This window comes from Zophobas morio, unplaced genomic scaffold, assembly GCF_036711695.1.
Source record: "Zophobas morio isolate AGI-343-1 ecotype UQ-CSIRO unplaced genomic scaffold, CSIRO_AGI_Zmor_V1 ptg000009l, whole genome shotgun sequence".
Taxonomy (NCBI): domain Eukaryota; kingdom Metazoa; phylum Arthropoda; class Insecta; order Coleoptera; family Tenebrionidae; genus Zophobas; species Zophobas morio.
The window spans coordinates 10,643,824-10,666,180 of NW_026972114.1; the positions used below are offsets into that span (position 1 = coordinate 10,643,824).

Sequence of the window (22,357 nt, forward strand, 5' to 3'; positions counted from 1 at the left end):
TCATATTATGTGTAATAATTTCAAGGACACTTTCCCGCTAAAAATCTTTTTAATAGTAATAATATGCGCGAATTATCGCGAGCATCGTTCACAAGTCTAACGACGATTCAAGTGGCGCTTGTCACGGTTCCCCGAAAGAATTTCAATCAAGATAATCGATCAAAATAATCTCGGAATTTAGATAGAAATACTTTATAAATTTTTAATATTGTGTTAGTCGTGTGGTGTTTTGGGTAAACACTAGAGGAGATAAGGTAAACTGTTTGCGATTTATATTAGGTAACTCTCGAGTCGATACTGCAATAATTTCTCGCGATTGGTGAACGACCAGGAAACATTTAAATTAAAAAACGTACAATAAAAAAATAAAGATAAGATCACCGTTAAGGGCGTATTATGCACTCGACATAACTACGATTATTTCGGTGTCACATTACTTATTCTTCCACAGAACCAACAACTGGAACTTGACTTGCTCCTCGAACGCGCCAACGAAATTATAAAGCAAGCAGACGAGCGTAACAGAGTGAAAACTCAAAACCAGAGTAGCGAAGTGTCAACGGAATGGACGTCTCTCGTTTCCAACCTTGAAAATCGCAGGGATACCTTGACCAAGTTGGCGCAAATTTGGGAAACTTTCGAAGGACGCTGGCAACATTTTGAGAGCCTCTTATCGGGAGTCGAAGAAAAAGCCAAACATGTGGACAACATCGTCCGCAGCAAGGAACATGTGATAACCACAAACAACAACATTCTGGTGAGTTTGTTTAAATTTTATTGTAAATAGCTACTTGATTTAATGGTCGTCGTTTCACAGGAACTGCAATCGGAAGCAGAGTCCTTGGAGAAGTTCAAAGACGAAGTGCTGGAATTATCCGAAAACGTCCTCCTGTTCCTCAAAGAGTGTTCCAACACTTCTGCCACAGCTCTCAGCGAGAAATTAAAGCAGTTGCAACAGAGCTATCAGAGGTGAGGAATTTCGTTTAAATTTAGAACACATTCATCTCCAATGAGTCATAACTGAGTTTGCATAAATTTGTATGAAACTAGTGTCAAACGCGTTTTAACCTTATACTAAAAAAAATCAACGATAAACAATCAAAGCGTTGTTGTTTTTGGTCTATGTTTAATCTTGGGCGCGGGCCAAGTAGGTTTTCTCATCGCGACGCATAATAGCCCCCCCCGTTATAAACCTCTCATTTTTTCTTTTATTGCACTATAAACGGTTTTAATTGAGTTATTTCTAGAACCGCTCTATTTTTATCAGCGCAATCGATTCCGAGAAAAAAGCTGCAGCTGTTACCCTTCGGAAATGCTGCGAAGTAGATGCACGGCCAAATTGATCGGCACTGTCAAATGCGCCCGCTTCCGCCCGCTTTTTTTTTCGTCATACGTCGCCGCGCCGCTCGAAAATCCCACGTTTTCCGTTAATCTGGGTCCCGGTGCATGCGCGTCGCGACGCCGTCGTTTCCTAAATTCAAATTTACACAACGTACGATAAAGTCGAACTGGATGGCTGGATAGTCCCTCCGCTCGGGTATTCTCTCTGCCTGGTACCGCATCTGACGCACGTCATATCAAAACACCCCACGGAATACGTAATCGGAAAAATCTCGCAAGGAAGGGTAGTTTCCAAGTGTCGTGGTGTCTTCGTGAGCCGGAATTTTGAGGTAAAGCACTATTCTTAACATCGCACCCGCGTGTTATTTTGGCACACCGAATATGTACCAGGTCGTGAATTAAAAATAGTCCGGTGCAAAAATAAAACGGACATCATACACTCAAAACACGTTTCACGTTGTTGTTGCAGGCTTCTGGACAGTTTAGACGACAAGCGAAGGAAAACCGAAGACGACCTCCGGGAAATCGTCGAAGCCCTTAACAATATATCGCGAGAAAGAACAGAGTTGAATAAACTCAAACTCGAAGTCGAAAACTTCTACGTCTTCGACGCAGATCTCGACAGGACCGAGGCGGAGTTGAAGCAGCTCCGAAGTCGGGTCGATTCTCGCTGTAGACAAGCCAAAGATTTATCTTCGAGACTTAAAGACAAATATAACAGAGCCCAGCAGTTGGTTCCGTCGGACGTCGCACAGGAACTTAACCAATTGGAGCTCTTGACTGAAGCAATCGCCAGTGCCATGGAAGAAAAAGATAGGGAGTTTAAGAAAGCAAGGACGATCCGGACGGATTACCTCAACGACGTCGAAGAGGTTCAAAGTTGGATCAAGGATGCGGAACTTAAAGTACAAGATCGGTCCGTCGAGCCCCAACTGTTGCAACAACATCTACAACAGATTCAATCTGAAATCGGGACGATCGCGGATCGTCTGGAAAAATTAATCAAAAACGGGAAAGTCATCATGGAGAAAACGAAAGACGACGAGGAGAGACAGTTGGTGCAGTCGACGATGAACGAATTGGCTGATCAGTTGCAACAGGTGCGATCGTGGTTGGAAGAGAAGAGACAGCAAGTCGGAGAGACTCTAGACGCGTGGCAACGCTTCCTTAGTTTGTACCAATTGGTGATGGCCTGGGTTCAAGAAAAGAAGGTCTTCCTTCAGGAACCCTTGTACATCACGACGCTCACGGAAGCCCGTCAGAAACTCCACGACTATTCCGTAAGTATTACGAAATAATAGTAACAAAATACTCAGGTTGCTGGGTTTTTAAGAACGCCGTGAAGAGTTGCAAAACCGCGAGCAAAAATCTAAGCGAAATGGCTAAAGAACTGGAACACATCGGAAGCGTGACCAGCGTCGGAGATCTTCCAGCTAAGATGGAGGAAGCCGAAGAAGCTAAAACCGAAGTCGAAGCGTTAATTTTGGAACGTAATGCCTTACTCCAGGAAACGTCCGAAGAGTGGGAGCAATGCGAAAAGAAAATGAAGGATGTACGGGGTTGGATCGAAAAGACCACCGCCACTTTGGAGTCTCAACAGAACAAGAAGAAGCCGTTGAGGGATCAACACGGTCTTTGTGAGAAGTTGTTGGCCGATATCCAGATTCAAAAGACCAAGATTTCCTTGTCTGTCGAAAAACTTCAGGTATTCGAGTGATTCGGATTGGAATCGAGATACTCATTTTTGTTTACAGTTACACTTCCGGTCCGGAGTCGGTGGAGACTCTCGTGTGACTCAATCCGCCGAAGCGCTTCTCAAAGAACTGGACGATCTTAATAAAACGATTAGAGATCAGAGTTCGAAGCTCGAGCAAGCTATCGCTCAGGTCGAGCAGTACCAGATTGAGGTGCAGCAGCTTCGTCAGCAGATCGTCCAGGTGGAACAGCAGCTGAGGACGGCGATGGCTCCGACGCACTTGCCACACGATCGTGATCAAGCTGTCCGAGAACAACAGGTAGGTTCTAGTGTGTGTTGTATTAACGATGGATTTTTCTGGATGGAAGTGGCATGTGCTGTGACGTCACCAACACCATAAAGAGCTGTGGTGTTTTCATGTGACTAAGACTAACATAGCCACCTTCATCTTGCTCAAGCCGCACCGCAGCCGTAGTGAAGCCAAAAAATTTTCGCGTGGTTTTTGAGATGATGTTCGGAAGAGAACTCCCAACCAATTCCTGTCGACGGCAAAATTGTTATTTGGAAACATTTTGATGAAAGTTTTAGAAATATGGGGCGCTGCAGAGGTGATTGATGCGCCATCAAGGTGTTTCCGCTCCCCTCTCCTCGAGGCAGCTGGGGATTGTGTTTGTTTTGGTTTCGGGCTCTTTTCTATTCGTTTAATTATGCTTCATTTACTGCTTTTGCCGCTTCTTTACCATCAACTGCTTAGTTAATAGCTTGAGTTTCACCACCATTTTGTTTATTTGTATATTTTGTGTTCACTCTCTTTCTCATGCCACACGGTTGTTGGGTATACAGATCACTCATATTCTAGCGCATCCACTGTCGCTTTTTCCATTCTTTATGACTTAGTTCTGGGGTGAGCCAGAAAGCGAACACAATCTTAAGTTACGTTTACTTGTTTCTCACACAGCGTTTTGTTTTCGTTCTTTTTTGTCATTATTGCTGCACTCCCTTCTCTTCCTCGGGTGTAGGCGTGCAGAGATCGTGTGCGTGCCTTGCAGAACAAGCTCTCGGCTCGTAACGAGCGCATCAAGTTGATTCTGCAGAGGGGCGTGCCGGACTCGGAACCGCTCGACACTTAACCGAACCGACCTCCCTTCCCCCGATCTCGTCCCTCACCACCCGACTTGACCTCCAAACACCTAAAACGACGTGCGTTTCAGCCACCATCTTGCATCGCGCGAATACTCTATTCACACACATGTGATACGCGTTTTATACTGATTTCTTGCATTGTTGCTGCGTGAACAGGCGCGGATTGAGGCCTACCGGCAAAGGATCGATGTTCTCACCGGGAAGATCCAACGCGTGGATCCCTATTACGTCCAACCCACCTCCCTACTCGGGATTACGTACGCGGACATTACGGCCGGACGGTCCAAATCGCAGGAACGCCGATCGGAAACACGCGAAATGGAGACGACCGAAACGCAAGTTGTTGAGACAAAAATCGAAACGGTAGCGACCGAACCGGAAACTCAAGCTGCCAAACCGAAGGTTGTAAGCGAACCGGACTCCCCGGCGCCCAAAACGACCAAGATCTCGAAGCACGAACCGGAAGCTCCGGTCGTCAAAGCTCCGAGAAGAAGTCGATCGCCGAGGAGGCGCGAAGACAGACCCAAACCGGAACCCCAACCCCAACCACAGAAGATCAAAGAAGCACCTATGGTTAAGATAGAAGAGGAGAAAGTCTTCCTGAAACCGGAGGTTAGACCACGTGGGCGCTCCCCGAGCCCCATATGGGAACCAGGTTCCACCACTTATGCTGAAATTTTGCGCGGTCAATTCGGCCCCGGTCAGTACGGTGTCGAACAAGTAGAAGAACGGAAACCTAGAGTGAAGCAGCAACCCGAAACTGTACCGACGCCGCCACCGTCACCATCACCGCCGCCCCCGAAACAAGAGAAACCAGAGGTGCCAAAGCCAGAACCGCAACCCGAAATCGTCGCGGTTCCTCAAGTGCAACCCCAGTACAGTTTCGTGCCGCAGCAGAACTGGAACCAGTACAGCCAACCTCCGTACCAGTATTCGATCCCCACGGATCAACCGTACTATCCTCACCAACAAGGTATCTTCGATTACATTCAACCCATTCCTGACATGGTTAATTTTATAGCTTCAGGACAACAGTTGATGGGTTCCGGTTTAGGTACTTACTTGTATCCGGACCAGTACAACCAACAGTACATTAATCAAACAACTGTGATTACTCAACAAGTGCCGCACTACGAAAATTACCAACCTCCGCAAACGTCGGCACCTGTTGAAAAACCACAACCGACCCTTCAAGACAAGGAGGAAGTTGATTCAGTTTCCAAAACCGAAGTTGAAGAAACTCCCAAGCTTGATCCCGGTAGTCACTTTTCTTATGCTCAAATTTTGTCTCAAGGACTTGCTTCGAAGCCTCTCCAGCCATCCAGTGCACCGGCAACGACTACCAATCGACCTCCTCGACGCAAATCTCCAGCGCATGGACGCGAGTCCAAGCAAAAGGACGAAACGAAGTCGACGGAGCCCCAAACGCGCCAAAAGGAAATTGTTCCTGATGTTGCTACCAAGCAACATAAAAAGACACAAAAGAAACGACACGGACCCATCGAAATTAAAACTCCATCAGATGGTCATCATGGAGAGCTCGTCGATGTGATGAGTGATGACGATGCTGATGATTCTCCTAACGTACAAGACTTGAAAGTATTTAGTGATGTAAGTAGTAATAGTGTTCCCCAAGATACAGACAAGAAGAAGAAGAAGAAAACGAAAGATAAAAGCGACGACGACATCGATAGTGCGCTTAAAGAAATCGAACCACAAAAAATTAAAGATAGTGAAGCTAGCCAGAAGAATAAGCCGCATGTTAAACACATCACGGTTGTTAAAACAACAACAGAAACGGTCATCGATAATGTGAAACCGAAACAGAAAATTATTGAAGAGACTAAAGTGAAAACTGTTACGGAAGAACCAAACGAAGAGAAGAAATCTAAACAGAAGAAGAAGAAAGGTGGGAAACCACCAGACGAAGTCAATAAAGAAAATATCGTAAAGGAGGAGAAACCCGCCGAGAAGACTGACAGTGTCAAAGAAAAGCCCTCGAAGAAGAGGGTCTTGAAAAAGTCTGATACAGTGATTGAAGTGACAGAAGTGATCGACAGTCCTGTAGAAAATGAAGAAGTCATTGTTAAGCCAAAGAAGAAATCCAAGTCTAAACAGAAACCTCGTCTCGAACAACCCATTTCTGGCGAAAGTACAGAAGGTGAGACGGGAAGCTCGGTAACTACTCCGGAAGAAACAGAACCAAAAGTTAAGGAAAGCAAGCGAAAATCCAAATCTAAGAAACCTAAAGCTGTACCTTCTCCAGAAACAAATATCGAAAATGTAGCCAAACCAGAAACGGTGAAAGAAACAACTGAAGAAGAAGAAGCACCCCTTTCTACTGACAATGTGGAGACGGCACCAAAAGTTAAAGAAAATAAGAAAAGAAAGAAGGCTAAGAAGACCTTGCCCACACATACATCTGAAGAAATTGTAGAACCAGCAGAAGTGACTAAAGATACATCCGAAAAAGAAATATTGCTTTCTCCTGAAACTTTTGAAGCTCCAACTGGAGCAAAGTCAGAACCAGATGTACCAGAAGTACAGGTTACTAAAACTAAATCAAAGAAATCGAAACCAAAACAGGTTCCTCAAAATCAATCAGAGAGTGAGTCTAAGGACGATGTCGAAGAAACCCCAACTGAAGATCTTCCAAAAGAAACAAAGTCGAAGAAAAAGCATAAGAAGTCTAAATCGAAAGAAGGAACGGTCAGTGAACCCGAAGTCGAAGATAAAGTTGAAAGTACTGAAGAAGTACCACAAAGTATTAGCGAAACGTTTATCACCACTGAAAAAACAGAAATTGCAGAAGAGGCTCCTTCTAAACCACAGAAAAAACCGAAAAAGAGTAAAACGAAAGAGCAAGTGAAACCTTTAGAACAACATGATGATAAAATACTCGTTGAACAGGTTACGACGACATTCATAGAAAGTGAAAAAGCTGATGTCTCACATACGTCTGAAACGGTTACCAAATCGAAGAAAAAATCAAAGAAAGGTAAACAGAAAGATTCTGGAGTTTCTACGCAGCAGCCTGTTGTCGAAATAAAAGACGAAGAAGTGACTCAAATGTCATCGATTGAAGAACCTAAGAAAGTGGAGCCACAGGTTGAAGAAGTTGTACAAGTTGAGAAAAAAGATGAAGAAGTGTCACTAATTCCATCGATTGAAGAATCTAAGAAAGTGAAGCTACAGCCTGAAAAAGTTGTACAAGTTGAGAAAAAAGATGAAGAAGTGTCACTAATTCCATCGATTGAAGAATCTAAGAAAGTGGAACTACAGCCTGAAAAAGTTGTACAAGTTGAGAAAAAAGATGAAGAAGTGTCACTAATTCCATCGATTGAAGAATCTAAGAAAGTGGAACTACAACCTGAAAAAGTTGTACAAGTTGAGAAAAAAGATGAAGAAGTGACACTAATTCCATCGATTGAAGAACCTAAGAAAGTGAAACCACAGCTTGAAGAAGTTGTACAAGTTGAGAAAAAAGATGAAGAAGTAACACTAATTCCATCGATTGCAGAAACTAAGAAAGTGGAGCCACAGCCTGTAAAAGTTGAGAAAAAAGATGAAGAACCATCGATTGAAGAACTTACGAAAAAGCCGGATCTTGTAGATGTTCTACAAGTTGAGAATAAATTAGAAGAAGAGGCAAAAACCACACCTGGAAAAGTAGAGTTACCGCTTGAAGAAATTTCAACAGATACGAACAAATTGGAAGAAAGTAAGGAAGAAGAAACTGTAAAAGAAACACAACCATGTCGCGTTGACAAAACCGAAGAACATATAGAACAGATAACTGAACTTACACCGACTTTCATCAGTACAGAGAAAACTCAAGTTTCAGAATCAGAAATAGTAGAACAACAAGAAATCTTCACAACAGTGGAAAAGAGCAAAGAAAAAGAACAAATAATAGCTGACTTGCCTGACGATACTTTCACTCCTCAAGCTCCACCTACACGAAAGAGCAAAAAGAAATCTAAGAAACCAAAATCTAAGGAAGATAAACCCACTACTACTGATATTTTGGTTACAGAATTTACTCACAAAGATGACGTTGTTGAAAAAGTAGAGGAATCGTCAGAATTAAAGCCCGCGTTAGGTAATCTTGTACAAAGTTTCATAGATACAGAAGTAGCACATTCAGATGAAGTGCCCGTTAAAGAAAAAGACAAAGCACCTGTTAAAAGCAAAGAGCAAAAATCAAAGAAGAAGAAGCACAAGAAAGACGAAGAAGAGATTAAAAAATCTAAGTCAGTGACAACGATTACTACGGTCACAAGTATGACGAAGACGCCTCTTGTGACAGAAACTGTGAGCTTGTCTCAACCTGTAGTAACCTCTAAAGAAGTAAAAGTAACCTCTAAAGAAGACGAGAAGGAGATAAAAGAGGTGATTGAAGAAATTAAAGAAGAAAGTGTAGAAAAGACAGCCGACGACATTTTAGTCGGTCCTACTCAAAAGATTGTTTTGATAACTCACGAGGAAGTTCGCTTGAAACCTGTAGTATCTATGAAGATGGAGTTCATTGAAACTCCAGTACATACAACGCATTATATTGAAGAAGTTATGAAAGAAGGTGAAAAGACAACTGGTGAAATAATTTCAAAACAAGAACAGATAGCTGAAACAGATGAAAGAATACCTGAAGGTGTGCATACAACAACAGTAACCGAGACAAAAACGGTAACTCTACCCGAATTCGAAAAAGAAATTGATACATCCAGATTTGATAAAGCAGACGAAGTTTATACACAAAGAGTTGTTGTAACATCTACTACTGAGACAACTGAAGTAACACCTGCAACATACACAGTAACTGAAGAAGTAACAACAAAACATGTTGGGAAAGAATCGGAAACTCAGTTTGAAACAGTAGAAAGTAAAGATGAAAACATCGTAATACAGAAATCGCTTGAAACCTTTAAGACAGAAAGTATTACATCACCTGAAATTCAAAAGGAAGACTCAAAGAAACCAACAGATGAACTGATTGTTGACACTTCTTTGGTAGAAGCAGAACCTGCTATTGAGATTACTTCTGTTGTAACTACAACGGAGGACAATACTCCACAGATAAATCAAAAAGATCAAGATAAAGCTATATTTGATGTTGAAATAAGTCCAGAAATTTTAAAACAGAAGGAAATCGTACAAGCTTCTGTACCAGAAACCATTGAAACCACGGTAGCTGAAACTCATAAGGACATTTCAACCACTTCTGAAACGCAACTTGGATTTATCAGAGAGCAACAAGATTTTGTTACAACTGTTTCTACTGAAATATTGCCTCAAAGAATAACTGAAACAGTAACCACAGTAACTTCAACTCACTCCACTCCACGAATAGAAGAAAAACAATTAGAACCTCAAGATGAAACTACTTCTAACGTTGAAGCTTTTACAACAAAAACAATTAAAACCACGGTAATTGAAACTCATCGAGACATTTCAACGACTTCTGAAACACAACAAAAAGATATCGTAGAGCAACAAGATTTTGTTGAAACTGTATCTACTGAAGCATTGCCTCAAACAATAACTGAAACGGTATCCACAGTAACTGTAACTAAAGAATCTACTCCACAAATAGTTGAAAAAGAATCAAAACCTCAAGACAAAGCTCCATCTAACGTAGAAACAGATCAAGATATTTTGACACAGAAACCTCTGGTTGAAACTACTGTAACAGAACGCATTGAAACCACCATAGCTGAAACTCACAAAGACATTTCAACGACTTCTGAAACACAACCTGAAGATATCTTGAAGCAACAAGATCTCGTTGAAACTATATCTACTGCAGTTTTACCAAAAACAATTACTGAAACGATATCTACTGTGACTGTAACTGAGAAAAGTACTCCACACGTAGATGAAAAAGAACCGAAACCTCAGGATAAAACTATATCTAAAGTAGAAGTAACCACGGAAGCTGCGATAGGTAAAACTCATGGAGATGTTCCAATGATTTCTGAAACACAACCAGAAGATATTTTACTGCAACAAAATCTTGATGAAATTGTATCTACTGAAGTTTCACCTAAAACTGTAACTGTAATTGAGAAAAGTATTCCACAGATAGATGAAAAAGAATCGAAACCTCAGGATAAAACTACGTCTAAAGTTGAAATAACAGCTTCTGAAACACAACCAGAAGACAAATTAAAACAAGTTGAAACTGTACAGGCTGAGGTATTACCTAAAACAATAACTGAAACGATATCCACGGTAACTGTAACAGAATCACATCACGACATTGTAGAACCTCGTAAAGAAACTCCTTTACATGAAGAAAAGGTGAACGTTTTTGAAACTTCTACGGTAACTCCAACAGAAGAAGAAAAATTAATTCCTACTGCAGAAGTACAAACAAGTCCTGTAATAACTCCACTTGAAGAACACAAGTCAGTTCTCACAAAATCAGATTCAGGAATTGACACATTTTCTGAAACCTGTATAACAGAAACCGAATTTTCTGAAGCTCTCGATACCAAATCAGAAACTCCTGCTGGAACTCCGTTAGAAGAATCTCTCGAAAACGTAATTCCACCATCTGAACCATCTCTTAACGTTGTAACTAATGCTACAGAAACTGTTACAACAGAAAAAATAACTGAGGTGACGCCTGTTGAAACCACTACAACTGAAACAATAATTACTGAAACACCACGTGATAGTCTTTCTGAAACATTTGAACTCGAACAAGTAATATTTGGTTCTGTCCAACAACGTCCCAGTCAGAAAGCCGCCGAAAGTCATTCTAAAAAGAAAAAAGACAAAAAGAAGAAAACTCCAGAAGTAGCAGAATTTACAGCAGAGGAGATAGAAGCATGCAAAGCATTTGAAGAAAAAATGAAAAAGAAAAAGAAACGCCAAGGAATTCCTTTGGAATTCCTGCTGGAAACTCCTCCATCTGAAACTGGCGACGAGATCAAGTCGTCTGATTCTAATCAAACGTCAATGACACGACTCGAATCTGTCGACTTTGAAGTTAGTAATATTGAAGACGTCATGAATGTTCTGTCGGGCAAAGGAGAAGTGAAAATTCAAAGTGAACAAGTGGCTGAATTTATAAATGAAGAACGTAAACATCACGGTTTGCCTGTTAACGGTAACGCCGTAGAGGAAGTTAAGCCTGTCGAGACTTTAGAAGAAAAACCGATTAGTGCAGGTTTGACTCCTGAAGATATTAGTGATGAGAAAGTGTTAGACCAAGACGTTATTATTTCAGACAGCGAAGAGAAAGGACATGGTATGGGTAAAAACAAAAGGAAGAAGCATAAAAAATCTAAAACGGTTCAAGAGGAAAGTGTAGAATGTAAAAATGTAGAGGAGACTACGGTTACTGAAGAAACTAAAGATATTACTAGTTTTAATGTTGACGAAGAAAGATCATCGACGTCTTGGGCAAGCATTGTAGGTTCTAAAACATCAGCACAGAAAGTTGAAAGTGAAGAAGTTACGCCCGCCACAAATGTGGTAACAAAAGTTGAGCCGGTAATTAAAGAAGTTGAACCAGTTGTTGATTCTGATAAAAAATCTAAAAAGAAGAGACATAAGAAGAAGCCTGTTGAAAGTGAGGAACCATTCGAAGAAATTGAATTACCAGCCGAAAAGAAAGATGAGGAAGAGAAGACTGTTGAAGAAGTAACTGAAATTGAGGCTGAAACACCTCAGGAATCAGTGATTTTAGAAGAAGAACATGAAACGGAAACTTCAAAATCTAAGAAAAAGAAGAAGAAACACAGACACAAGAAAGATGATGAGGAAACCAAAGTGGAGCAACCTGAAATTCTCGACAAACCACCAAGTGAGGAACATCATCACAAAAAAGATAAACATAAGAAAAAGAAGGATAAAGAACATAAACATCAAAAGGATAATGAGGAAGCTCGAGTTGAGGAACCTGAAACTTTGGATAAACTACCAAGTGAGGAGCAGCAACATGTAGAAGATAAGCCGAAGAAAAAGAAAGAGAAAGTAAAGCAAATGGAATTCGAACATCAAAAAGCTGATGAGGAAGTTCATATTGAGGAACTAGAAACTGTTGAGAAGCTACCAACTCAAGAACAACAACAGAAAAAAGATAAGGAAAAGAAGAAAGAACCAGAACTGGAACCATTCGAGCTTCAAGAGGAAGAGTCTAAGCCTAAACGTAAAACAAGCAAGAAGGAGAAAACAGTTTCGTTTGAGGAACATCCACAAATAATTAGCTTCGAAGAAGAGACTCCGATTGACGAAACTTTGACTTCTTCAACGTCAGAAATAACTAAATTGTTGGATAGCACATCCGAAAATCTCGTTGGGGAAGAATTTATTTTTATACCAAATATTATGGCGGATAATGTTGTCGAACTTGTCACAGAAAAAACACTGTCAGAGAGTTTAATTGAAACAGAAAAGCAGGCTACTGAGCCGTGGGTGAATATTGAAATTGGAGAAAAGCCAGTCAAAACTGACTATAAAGGATTACCGATAGACCAAACATCAAACCTTTGGCTTGAAACAACAATTACTTTAGAAGACGAAAGTGAAGAACAGAAAGTAGAAACTGTTGAACAAAGAAAACCACAAGAAGAACTGCCACAAACTAAGGAAGTACCAGCAGCAGAAATACGACAAGAAACACAAATAATCGACGAACCTACTGTAACAGAGCAAGTGAAATTGGAGACTACGGAGTTAAAAGAACAGAAATCAGTGCAACCTACGCAAGAACCAAAATCACCAGAAAAAGTGGTTGAAAAACCGGCTTATAAAGGTTTACCGTTGGATCAATCTAGTGAACTCTGGATAGATATCTTAGACGAACCTATGGTCTTCTCTGACGAAGAGGAATTTGTAGAATCATCAAAACCACAAACCACTGCAACAACTAGTGAAGAAAATGTGGAAGAAATCAATAAAACGGTAGTAGAATTCAAGGAAGAAATTATAGAACCATCAAAACCACAAAAAACTGTACCAACTACTGGAGAAGATTTACAAAAAATAAATCATCAAACGATAACAGATTTCATTACACAAGAAAAATTACTCTCTGAATCGTCAACAGTCCACACAGAAAAGCCAGTTCAAGCGGAAGTTATTACAGTCACTGAAGAAATTGCACCAGTTCAAGAGGAAAAAGAAAAGTCTGAAGTACCACAAGAAAAACTTGCGTATAAAGGTTTACCACTGGATGATACTTCTGATTTATGGATTGACGTCTTAGATGAACCGATGGAGTTTTCTGACGAGGAAGATACTACACAGAAGCCTGCAGAAACGACGACAGAGAAACCAGTTCTTGATAAACCTCAAAGCGGTGAACTCACACAGTTTATAGAAAATGAAAAGCTTTCACTTGAAACACAATCCGTAAAGGTGGAAAAATCTGAAAAACCAGCTTATAAAGGCTTGCCTCTAGATGAATCAAGTGATTTGTGGATGAATGTTTTAGACGAGGAAATGGTGTTTTCAGATGAAGATACAGACACACTAGTGCGACAACCAGAACCGGAACAGATTACAACTACAAAAGAAGAACCTTCTGAAATACCAAGTAAAGAAGTGGTTGTTGAACAAACTCCTTTAGTTTGTCCTTTGCCAGTAAAAGATATTGTTCCGGCTACCGAAACTGTAGTTGAAACAGTCAAACAAGAGGAAAGTTTACTTGAAAAACAACCAGAAAAGGTGGAAAAACCTGAAAAACCGGCTTATAAAGGGCTGCCTTTGGATGAATCAAGTGATTTGTGGATGGGTGTTTTAGACGAAGAAATGGTGTTTTCAGATGAAGATACAGAAACACCAGTGCAACAACAAGAACCGGAACAAATAACAACTACGAAAGAACCTTCTGAAATACCAAGTAAAGAAGTGGTTGTTGAACAAACTCCTTTAGTTTGTTCTTTGCCAGTACAAGATAGAGTTCAGTCTACTGAAACTGTAGTCGAAACAGTCAAACAGGAGGAAAGTTTACTTGAAAAACAACCAGAAAAGGTGGAAAAATCTGAAAAACCGGCTTATAAAGGGCTGCCTTTGGATGAATCAAGTGATTTGTGGATGAATGTTTTAGACGAAGAAATGGTATTTTCAGATGAAGATATAGAAACACCAGTACAACAACCAGAACCGGAACAAATAACAACTACTAAAGAACCTTCTGGAATACCAAGTAAAGTGGTTGTTGAAGAGACTCCTTTAGTCTGTCCTTTGCCAGTACAAGATAGAGTTCAGTCTACTGAAACAGTGGTCAATAACGTTAAACAAGAGGAAACACCAGCAGTAGAACAAGTTCAGCAAACTACTGAACCAGTAGATCTTCAACTTCCTGAAGTACCAACTGAAGAAATAGAAGTGGAAAGAGCTCCAGAACCACTAAAGATAATTTGTCGTTTACCAACGGAAGAAAATATTGACTTCATTGTTCATGAATTAGAATATGGTACTACCCCTACGAGCGAACTACAAATGGACGAAGAAATTGTAGACAAACAAAATACTTTCATCGTAGAACCGGACTTAATCAAGTACGACGTAATCGCTCAACGCAAAGCAGAAACGGAGTACTATATCCGACAGTCGTCACCTGAAAAAACAGAAGAAACTGAAACAGAGAAAGAACCAGATAAATTTTCATGTGCATTTGTGGACGATAATTTGGTGCAATACGATATTCTATCTATGATGAGAGCTGAAAGTGAGTATTACATCAATACGAGGCAAGAGAAACCAGCACCTGAAGAATTAGACGAAGCAGATAAATCTTTGAAGTATTTCTTCTTAGAATTTCCTAAGTATGATATTATTCAGCTTTTGAATGCGGAGATTGCTTGGTATGAGCAGAAAGCAAAAATCACAGAGCCTGAGGTAACCGAAAAGACTGAAGAAACTACACAAAGTGAGATTAAGGAATTGCCTAAGGAAAAAGATAGTCTGTTGGAGTTTATTGCTCAAGAGAGGTCTTCTGCAGAAGTACCTGTGATTGTAGAACCAGTGGTGGTACGTTCTGAACAAGTAACAGATCTTGATGAAATAGTGACGGACTTGGATGATCCAATGCTGGATATTCCAAAACTGGAGGATGTTAAAGAAGATACAGACAAATTTACTATCGTAGAATTTATTAAAAAAGAGATGGATGTAATTACCACTGATTTAGATGAGCCATACGCTAGTACCGCAGAAGTACCAGAGATGGAGGTAATTACTACTGACTTGGATGAACCATACATCGGGAAAACGGAAGTACTAGAGACAGATGTAATTACCACTGACTTAGATGAGCCATACATTGGTAAAACGGAAATACCAGTAGAAAGTAAGGTGAAAGAACAGGAAGATACACCAGAAAACAAAATTGAAGAAATTGTTACACTTACGGAAGAGGTTGACACAGAAAAGCTCACTATGACTACAAACACAGATGTCAGTGCAGCTACCGAAAAACAAGAGGAGATAGAAGTGGTTACTGAAAAAGTAGAAAGTATACAACAGGAAAGCGAAGAACCATCAGACATCATAGAGAAACCTGTGGTTGTGAAACCAACTCCAAGTGAACAAGAAGTTGTGCAAGAACCTGATACTGAATTAAAACCTGCAGTGGAACAAGCGCCAGAAATTAAACCAGATACAGTTACAGTTCCTGTGGAAGAAAGTGTGCCAAGTGCAGACAATTTGAAATCTAAAGAACAACCAAAAACAGACGAAGTAGTCGAAGTTTCAGCAAAATCTATACTATCAACAACAAAGCCTTACGAACTGCCTGACGAAATACCTGAAGTTTCTTTACTCACTTTGGCCGACGCCGAAGAATTGATTCTTCCAACTAAAGAATCGATGAGATCATCACAGTTCGAAGCTATCTTAGCTAAAGCAACTGAGTTCGTGCCAAAATTGGAACACTCGCGCCTTAATCCAAACGCTGCGGAATTTATCCCTGGTGCTGAACACAGGACACAATATACTGAATTCACTTCGGAATACAAAGACGACGAATCCGAATTTGATGATAGTTCTACACAAATGTGGAGTTACGGTGAAAGAATCTACAACGATATAGTAGACAGCCAGCAAGATTCAGGTTTTGTAACTTCCGAACCTCAAAGTAACGTATGGACAGAGGAAGTTAGATCACCATCTCCTCAAGAAACCGACAAATTCATCGCTACTGAAAAAGAAGAAATCGAGAAAGAAACGCGAGAAGAAAAAGAGGATATTGAAAATCTTCTTCCTAAAGAACTGGTAACTGAAGTTAGCACCGAAACGGTTGAAGAGGTGAGTGAAGAAACTCTGAAACCGAAAAAATCTCCACGAAAACGTAAAAGTAAGTCGCCGAGACCCCCACCACAAGAAGAAGAGAAACCGAGTGAGGATGCATCGTCTGCACCTACTCCTGTTAACGTTTGGGAAACTTTGATGAAAGGAGACAAAACTTACGCTGAAGTTGTTGCCAGAAAATTACCCTCGTCGGAATCGGAAGACACCGATGGAGCTAAAGAGACGGTTCCACAAAAGGAGGAAGTTTCCAAAAAACCGGAAATAAGAGTGATTGAACCGACAGAACATAAAGTCGAAGTTGAGGCAGATGAAGATGGTTTCACGGAGTTTGTGTCCAGAAGGGCTCGATCACGTTCACGATCACGATCGCGGTCCAGACAACGCGAGTCTGAACCTCAACCAGAGTCTGCTGATGAAGTAATCGAAAAGAAATTGCAACGGAAATCCAGACGAAGGCATAGGTCTCCGAAGGAGGAAATTGAGGTTGCACATGCCGAAATTTCTGACCACGAAGAAATTAAAACTGAGGAAATAAAGCCGGTTGAAGTTGCAAAGAAACCGAAGAAAAAGAAGAAGACAAAATCTGTGAGTGAAGATGTGAAGGACGTGCCCGTAGTTGAAGAACCTTTAGAGGAAAAAGTTACAACTACAAGTGAAGAAACTTCAGAAGATATGGAAAGTCATTTATTGAGGTCTTACGCAGATGCGGTTAGTGGCCGCAGTAGAGAGCCATCGCCATGTGCTGTTTCAAGAGACGTTCCGCAGGAAGAAATAATAGTTAAGGAAGAAGTGAGCGACGTTGTAGATGTTGTGGAAGAACCAAGTGCGACGGAAACACAAGTGCACGAAAAATTACCAGAAACTGTTGAGTTTACTGAAAAAATTGAAGAACCGACAGAAAAAATAGACGAAGAAGTTGTTCAGATAGATACTGTAAAGAAACCAAAGAGAAAATCAAGAAAACGGGACAGATCTCCTAAACCTGCTGAACCTCTTGAGAGCATCGTCGTTTCCCAGCCTGAAATTGAACAACCTGGAACTTCTGTTGAAGGTCATCATAGAACCTACGCTAACATTGTAGCTTCGAGTAGAAGTAGGGAACCGTCACCTGTTACAACTCCTCAACCAACTGAAATGTCTAAAACACCTGTACAAATTCAAATTCAAGTGGTCGGAGAAAGTGAACATAAACCTGAACCACTTCCAGTAGATGAAGATGGTTTTATGACTTTGGTTACAAAGAAAGAACGTCGGGCTAGATCTAGATCGCGTTCGAAGTCAAGGAATGAAGAACCTAAAGTTGATAGTCACAGCTTTTTAGAAAATGAAAGACAATATGAAACCAAGATGAGAAGTTGGGCTTCAGTGGTTAGTTCCAAGAGTGACACTAAAGTAAAAGAGGTGAAAGTGCCAGAACAAGAAAAAGTGGTAACGTTACCGGTGAAAGTTGACACGGTAAAGACGGAAAAGAAAGAGCCTGAATCTCCCAAAGCGGAAGAAGTGAAAGTGGAAGTTAAACCTACTAAAGACAAAAAGAAAGAGAAGAAAGAAGAAAAGCAAGGAATTTTCGGAGGCTTTTTCTCTTCGGTTAAGAACGTTTTAGGAGGTTCTAAAAGTAAGGATACAGTTCCAGAGGAACCAGAAAAGGTACAAGAACCCGCGGAACACAAAAAGAAGAAGAAACACAAGAAAGGCAAGGATAAAGGTAGCAAACAAGACACCAAAGAGGCGGAAAGTGTCCCTGCGCAACACAAAGCTGAACTGTTGGAAGAAACTATGGTAACGGAAAATGTCGAAGTGACAGTCGATAAAACAAAAGAACCCGAAAACGTTAAATATCAAAGTTCAGAAAATGTAGAAGTGACAGTTGATACCACACAGGAACCCGAAAACGTTGTCAAGGAACAAACTCCTGAAGAGCAGTTGAAAGAACCAGTCATTGCTGAAATAAAAGACCACGAACAAACAGATCTAGAGGCTACAATTATGGAAAGACTAACAACCATTCAAGAAGAACTTACAACACCAGCGACCGATGAATTCACACAAATTAAAAAATTGGATACTGAAAAACTACCAGAACACACACTTGGAGACAGTATTGTGGAAAAAACTAAAGTAGTAGAAGTAGAACCGAAGTTTGTGGAAACTGAAAAACCACCAGAACACAAACCTGAAAAAGAGAGTGTTGCTGAAGAAGTTAAAACGAAAGATGTGGAACCGAAGTTTGTCGAAACTGAGAAATCACCAAAACGCAAACTTGAAGAAAAGAGTGTTGTCGAAGAAGTTACAGTAGTAGAAGTAGAACCGAAGTTAGTAGAAACTGAACAACCATCAGAAGACAAAACTGAAAAAGAAAGTGTTGTTGAAGAAGTTACAACGAAGGGAGTAGAACCGAAGCTTGTAGAAACTGAGAAACCACCAGAACACAAACTTGAAAAAGAGGATACTGTCGAAGAAATTAAAGTAGTGGAAGTGGAACCGAAACTTGTAGAAACTCAGAAACCAGTACAACACAAACCTGAAGGAGAAAATATTGTTGAAGAAGTTACAGCGAAGGAAGTAGAACCAAAACTTGTAGAAACTGAAAAACCATCAGAACACAAATTTGAAGAAGAGAGGGTTGTCGAAGAAGTTACAGTAGTGGAAACAGAGCCGAAGCCTGCAGAAAAATTAGCAAGCGGTGTTCCACAGGAAATAACTGAAGTAATTGAAACAGTGAAAGATGATCTCCCAGATAAAACCGAAGAAATTGCGTTTGAAATTATTGAACCTAAGGAAAGCGCAAAAGTGCCAGAAGAAAATCTCACACCTGACGAAATCGAGATAGTGAATCAAAAATGGATAATGGAACAGCAAAGTTCGAGTATTAAAGATGATGTTCAAACAGAACAAACGCAAGAATTTGTGTCCGAAGGAGATTTCTTCATCGTGGAGAAACCAACGGAAACTTCAAAACTGCCACATGATAAACAAGCCGTTGCAGAATTTATCGAACGTGAACAATATTTCACACCTGACGTACCCAAGACACCTGCGTCTCCAGTCGAAAAACGTGGTAGCTTCCTCGAAACTCTCATATCTAAAGTTGCACCCTCAAAATCCGACGAGAAGAAGAAAAAGAAAACGAAAAAAGGCGAAGATAAAGAAGAAGTGAAATTGGACGCTGAAGAGAAAGGCAAGAAAAAGAAACGTAAAGAAAAGAAAGGAAAAGACACGCCATCAGAAGTGGTTAAGCCTGACAACGTTCAAGTAGCAGAAGATATCAAGGAACCCGAACAACCACAAAAGTCCACATTTGAGATTGCAGTTGAAGAAATCGAAAAAGAAAAACTGACGGAACTAACGCCCGCCGAAGAAGTCGAAATGGTTCGACAAGAAGAATCGAAGAAAAAGAAAAAAGACAAGAAGAGCAAGCGTCAGAAATCATCAGATTCGGAAACCGCGACTGACGAGAAGCAAGGCGTTTTCGAAACGATCGTGTCAAAAATTTCGGAAGTGTTTTCGCACAAAAAGTCCGACGATTTAATTCTGTCTCCCAACGAAGTCCTTGCGCTAAATCTTAACCTCGACGGTCCTTTCTGGTTAGATAAATCTTTGTACGACGAAGCCGAAGAGAATTATTACATCAACCTCGGGAAGAAGCAAAACGTCGAAGAAGTCTCTGTCGGAGACCATTTCGACGGATCTCCAGATAAAGACGACGATTCTGAAGGTTCTAGCGGTCGCGGTTCGCCGAGACCGGCTCAGCAAAACGGCGACATTCACGGTAACGTTGCTCAGACCGACTACAGGATGTACTCTTTACCTGGAGGTGTGGGCGGTTGGAAAGATCGTAGTACCTATTTAGAACCCGAACCGGTCGCGAAAATCAAAACTGCCGATGAGCATTTACGAGCGGCTAAACACCTATCTGAAAGTATCGCGGAAGATGTAATCGCGGAATCCTCCCAAAATCCTTCTCTAGGGCCTCCAATGCAGCCAACGATATCCGCAGGGATTGACAGTCCACCGGGAGGTGACCAGCTCAAGAAGGTGAAATATTGTGTGTTTCTTTAGGGTGTCGTTTTAAGTGCATGACTGCTTATTTTATTTATTTCGATAATAAAAATGTTGTAACTTGCATTTTTGGGGGTTTAATTTAGCGTGTGGTGTCTCTGAATGTTGTTTATTTTGGGGTGTTTTGATGGCTTTATTAATTTGACTGGACGCTGGCTTGTGTCATTGAATTGTCAGTAATGTCACGGCGTTTGCTCATTTTCGACCGTTCGCAGGATCTTACCGAGGACGTCGCCAAATTGCAAAAGTTACTTCAGACCACCGAAATCTCCATTGAGTACTTACCACGGGAAGGATTCGACCAGATGATCAGAGCGCTGGAAGTAAGTAGACTTTCTAGGATTAGGTCAGTTAGCAGCATGTGAGTCATGATTGCTTTATGCATCTGCGACCTCAATTTCTACTGCTTTGTTTGGACTTTTCTTGACACTTGTTGTTGTCCTTGTCCGTAGCAATGAACTCTTGACCGAGTTTCCCGTGTTATCGAATACTTTCGCCTTTATTTATACAATCCAGATGACATCATTATTTTAATTTTAACAATGATTCGTATACACTTTTAGCAGACCACATGACCGGCTTATTTATATTCCTTACGTTAAATCATTTTAACTGTGTAATATTAATGATCGGACGTAGTGTTGCTATTTTCAAAGGTGAGATTGGAACATTTTTCGTTTACGTAAGTTTTTTTCTAACTCTGACATCGTGATTCAAGCATTCTGTTTACAAACACGTGAGTCTAAGTCGAGACGTGAGTAAAAGTTATCAAAACCGTCAAAAATAAGTCTGATTGTACGATACGACATTGACGACATTCTTGAAAATGGACCAATAGACAAACCTTTTCTCTTGGCACTGTAGATGGATAGTGTGTCTAGACATCCGGTGATCATGTAACCAATACTGCCCACAAAACTTTTAGAGTCAACGATTGAATAAAATTATAAAAACATCTAGATCGTGGGGGCTGTGTGGGTTAAGCTAAAAAAATAATCAAACCGCCAGCGCATTGTTCAAATATTGAAATTTTATTATAAAAGAACTTTATTTAATATATGGTGACGTCATTTTCCGTTGTGACTAATAACTACACCTGCTACGAAATCGTTTATTACTAAGCCATTCGGCGCCACTACATATCAAAGAAAACTAAAAAATACAAAAGAATACATTTTTAGATCGAGTTATAATAAAGTATCCTAGCCGGTTGTCACCTGCCATTTGAGATTTATAACCTCGTAACGCTCCATGTCTCGCCACCCAGTTTCTAAACTTACTCTGACCTAGCTAACCTTAACGCTCTTTTAATTAATAAGCAATCACGTCTTAATTACCATTAAGTATTGAACGACACCAGCTCCTTTTATCTTGCAATTGACGTCTTCGCTCCCAATCTGTCGGTGCTCGTTTAATGGATTCAATTAGCGCCCATCAAACCAGGCGCCGAACTCTAAAAATAACCAATCTCGGCTCTCGTACATTATCTTGAACCGCATCTTCATAAATAAACAAAATCCCACCGCACCGTCGAGTGGTCAGTCGGTTGTTAGACGCGTTAGGATTAAGTACCTCTCGTTGAATTCTCCGGTATGTATGATAATTCCAAAAATAGCTCTTGCTCATTATTCTTTCTAACCATGACATCACCTTTTAGGAAATAACGAGCGACTTGAAGAAACATGCAGCTCAGGCCATCAGTCTCGAAGGCCAAGTCCTCGAACTGAAGTCCGACCACGAGACTCAAGCTTTGGCCGTCCACTTGGCCGGTATCAGGACAAGGATCGCCACTCTGCTATCACAGGCCGAGCACGGCAGGATAGCGGTGACGGTAAGCACTAATTTTAAGCACGA

At 40.7% G+C, this 22,357-nt stretch overlaps 1 protein-coding gene across 9 annotated transcripts in view; it reads left to right on the top strand.

Annotated features, from left to right (window-relative positions):
• Positions 1 to 22,357, top strand: part of LOC135125871 (muscle-specific protein 300 kDa) — a 96,609-nt gene that overhangs the window by 50,451 nt on the left and 23,801 nt on the right. For 4 of the 9 annotated variants that reach the window (XM_064051598.1, XM_064051604.1, XM_064051603.1 and 1 more), the window contains 8 exons: positions 452 to 757; positions 818 to 969; positions 1,811 to 2,621; positions 2,675 to 3,046; positions 3,096 to 3,356; positions 4,337 to 20,479; positions 20,719 to 20,826; positions 22,161 to 22,334. In XM_064051598.1, the coding sequence (XP_063907668.1) occupies positions 452 to 757; positions 818 to 969; positions 1,811 to 2,621; positions 2,675 to 3,046; positions 3,096 to 3,356; positions 4,337 to 20,479; positions 20,719 to 20,826; positions 22,161 to 22,334 (18,327 nt within the window). The other 5 variants (XM_064051605.1, XM_064051606.1, XM_064051602.1 and 2 more) reach the window with 4 other exon arrangements.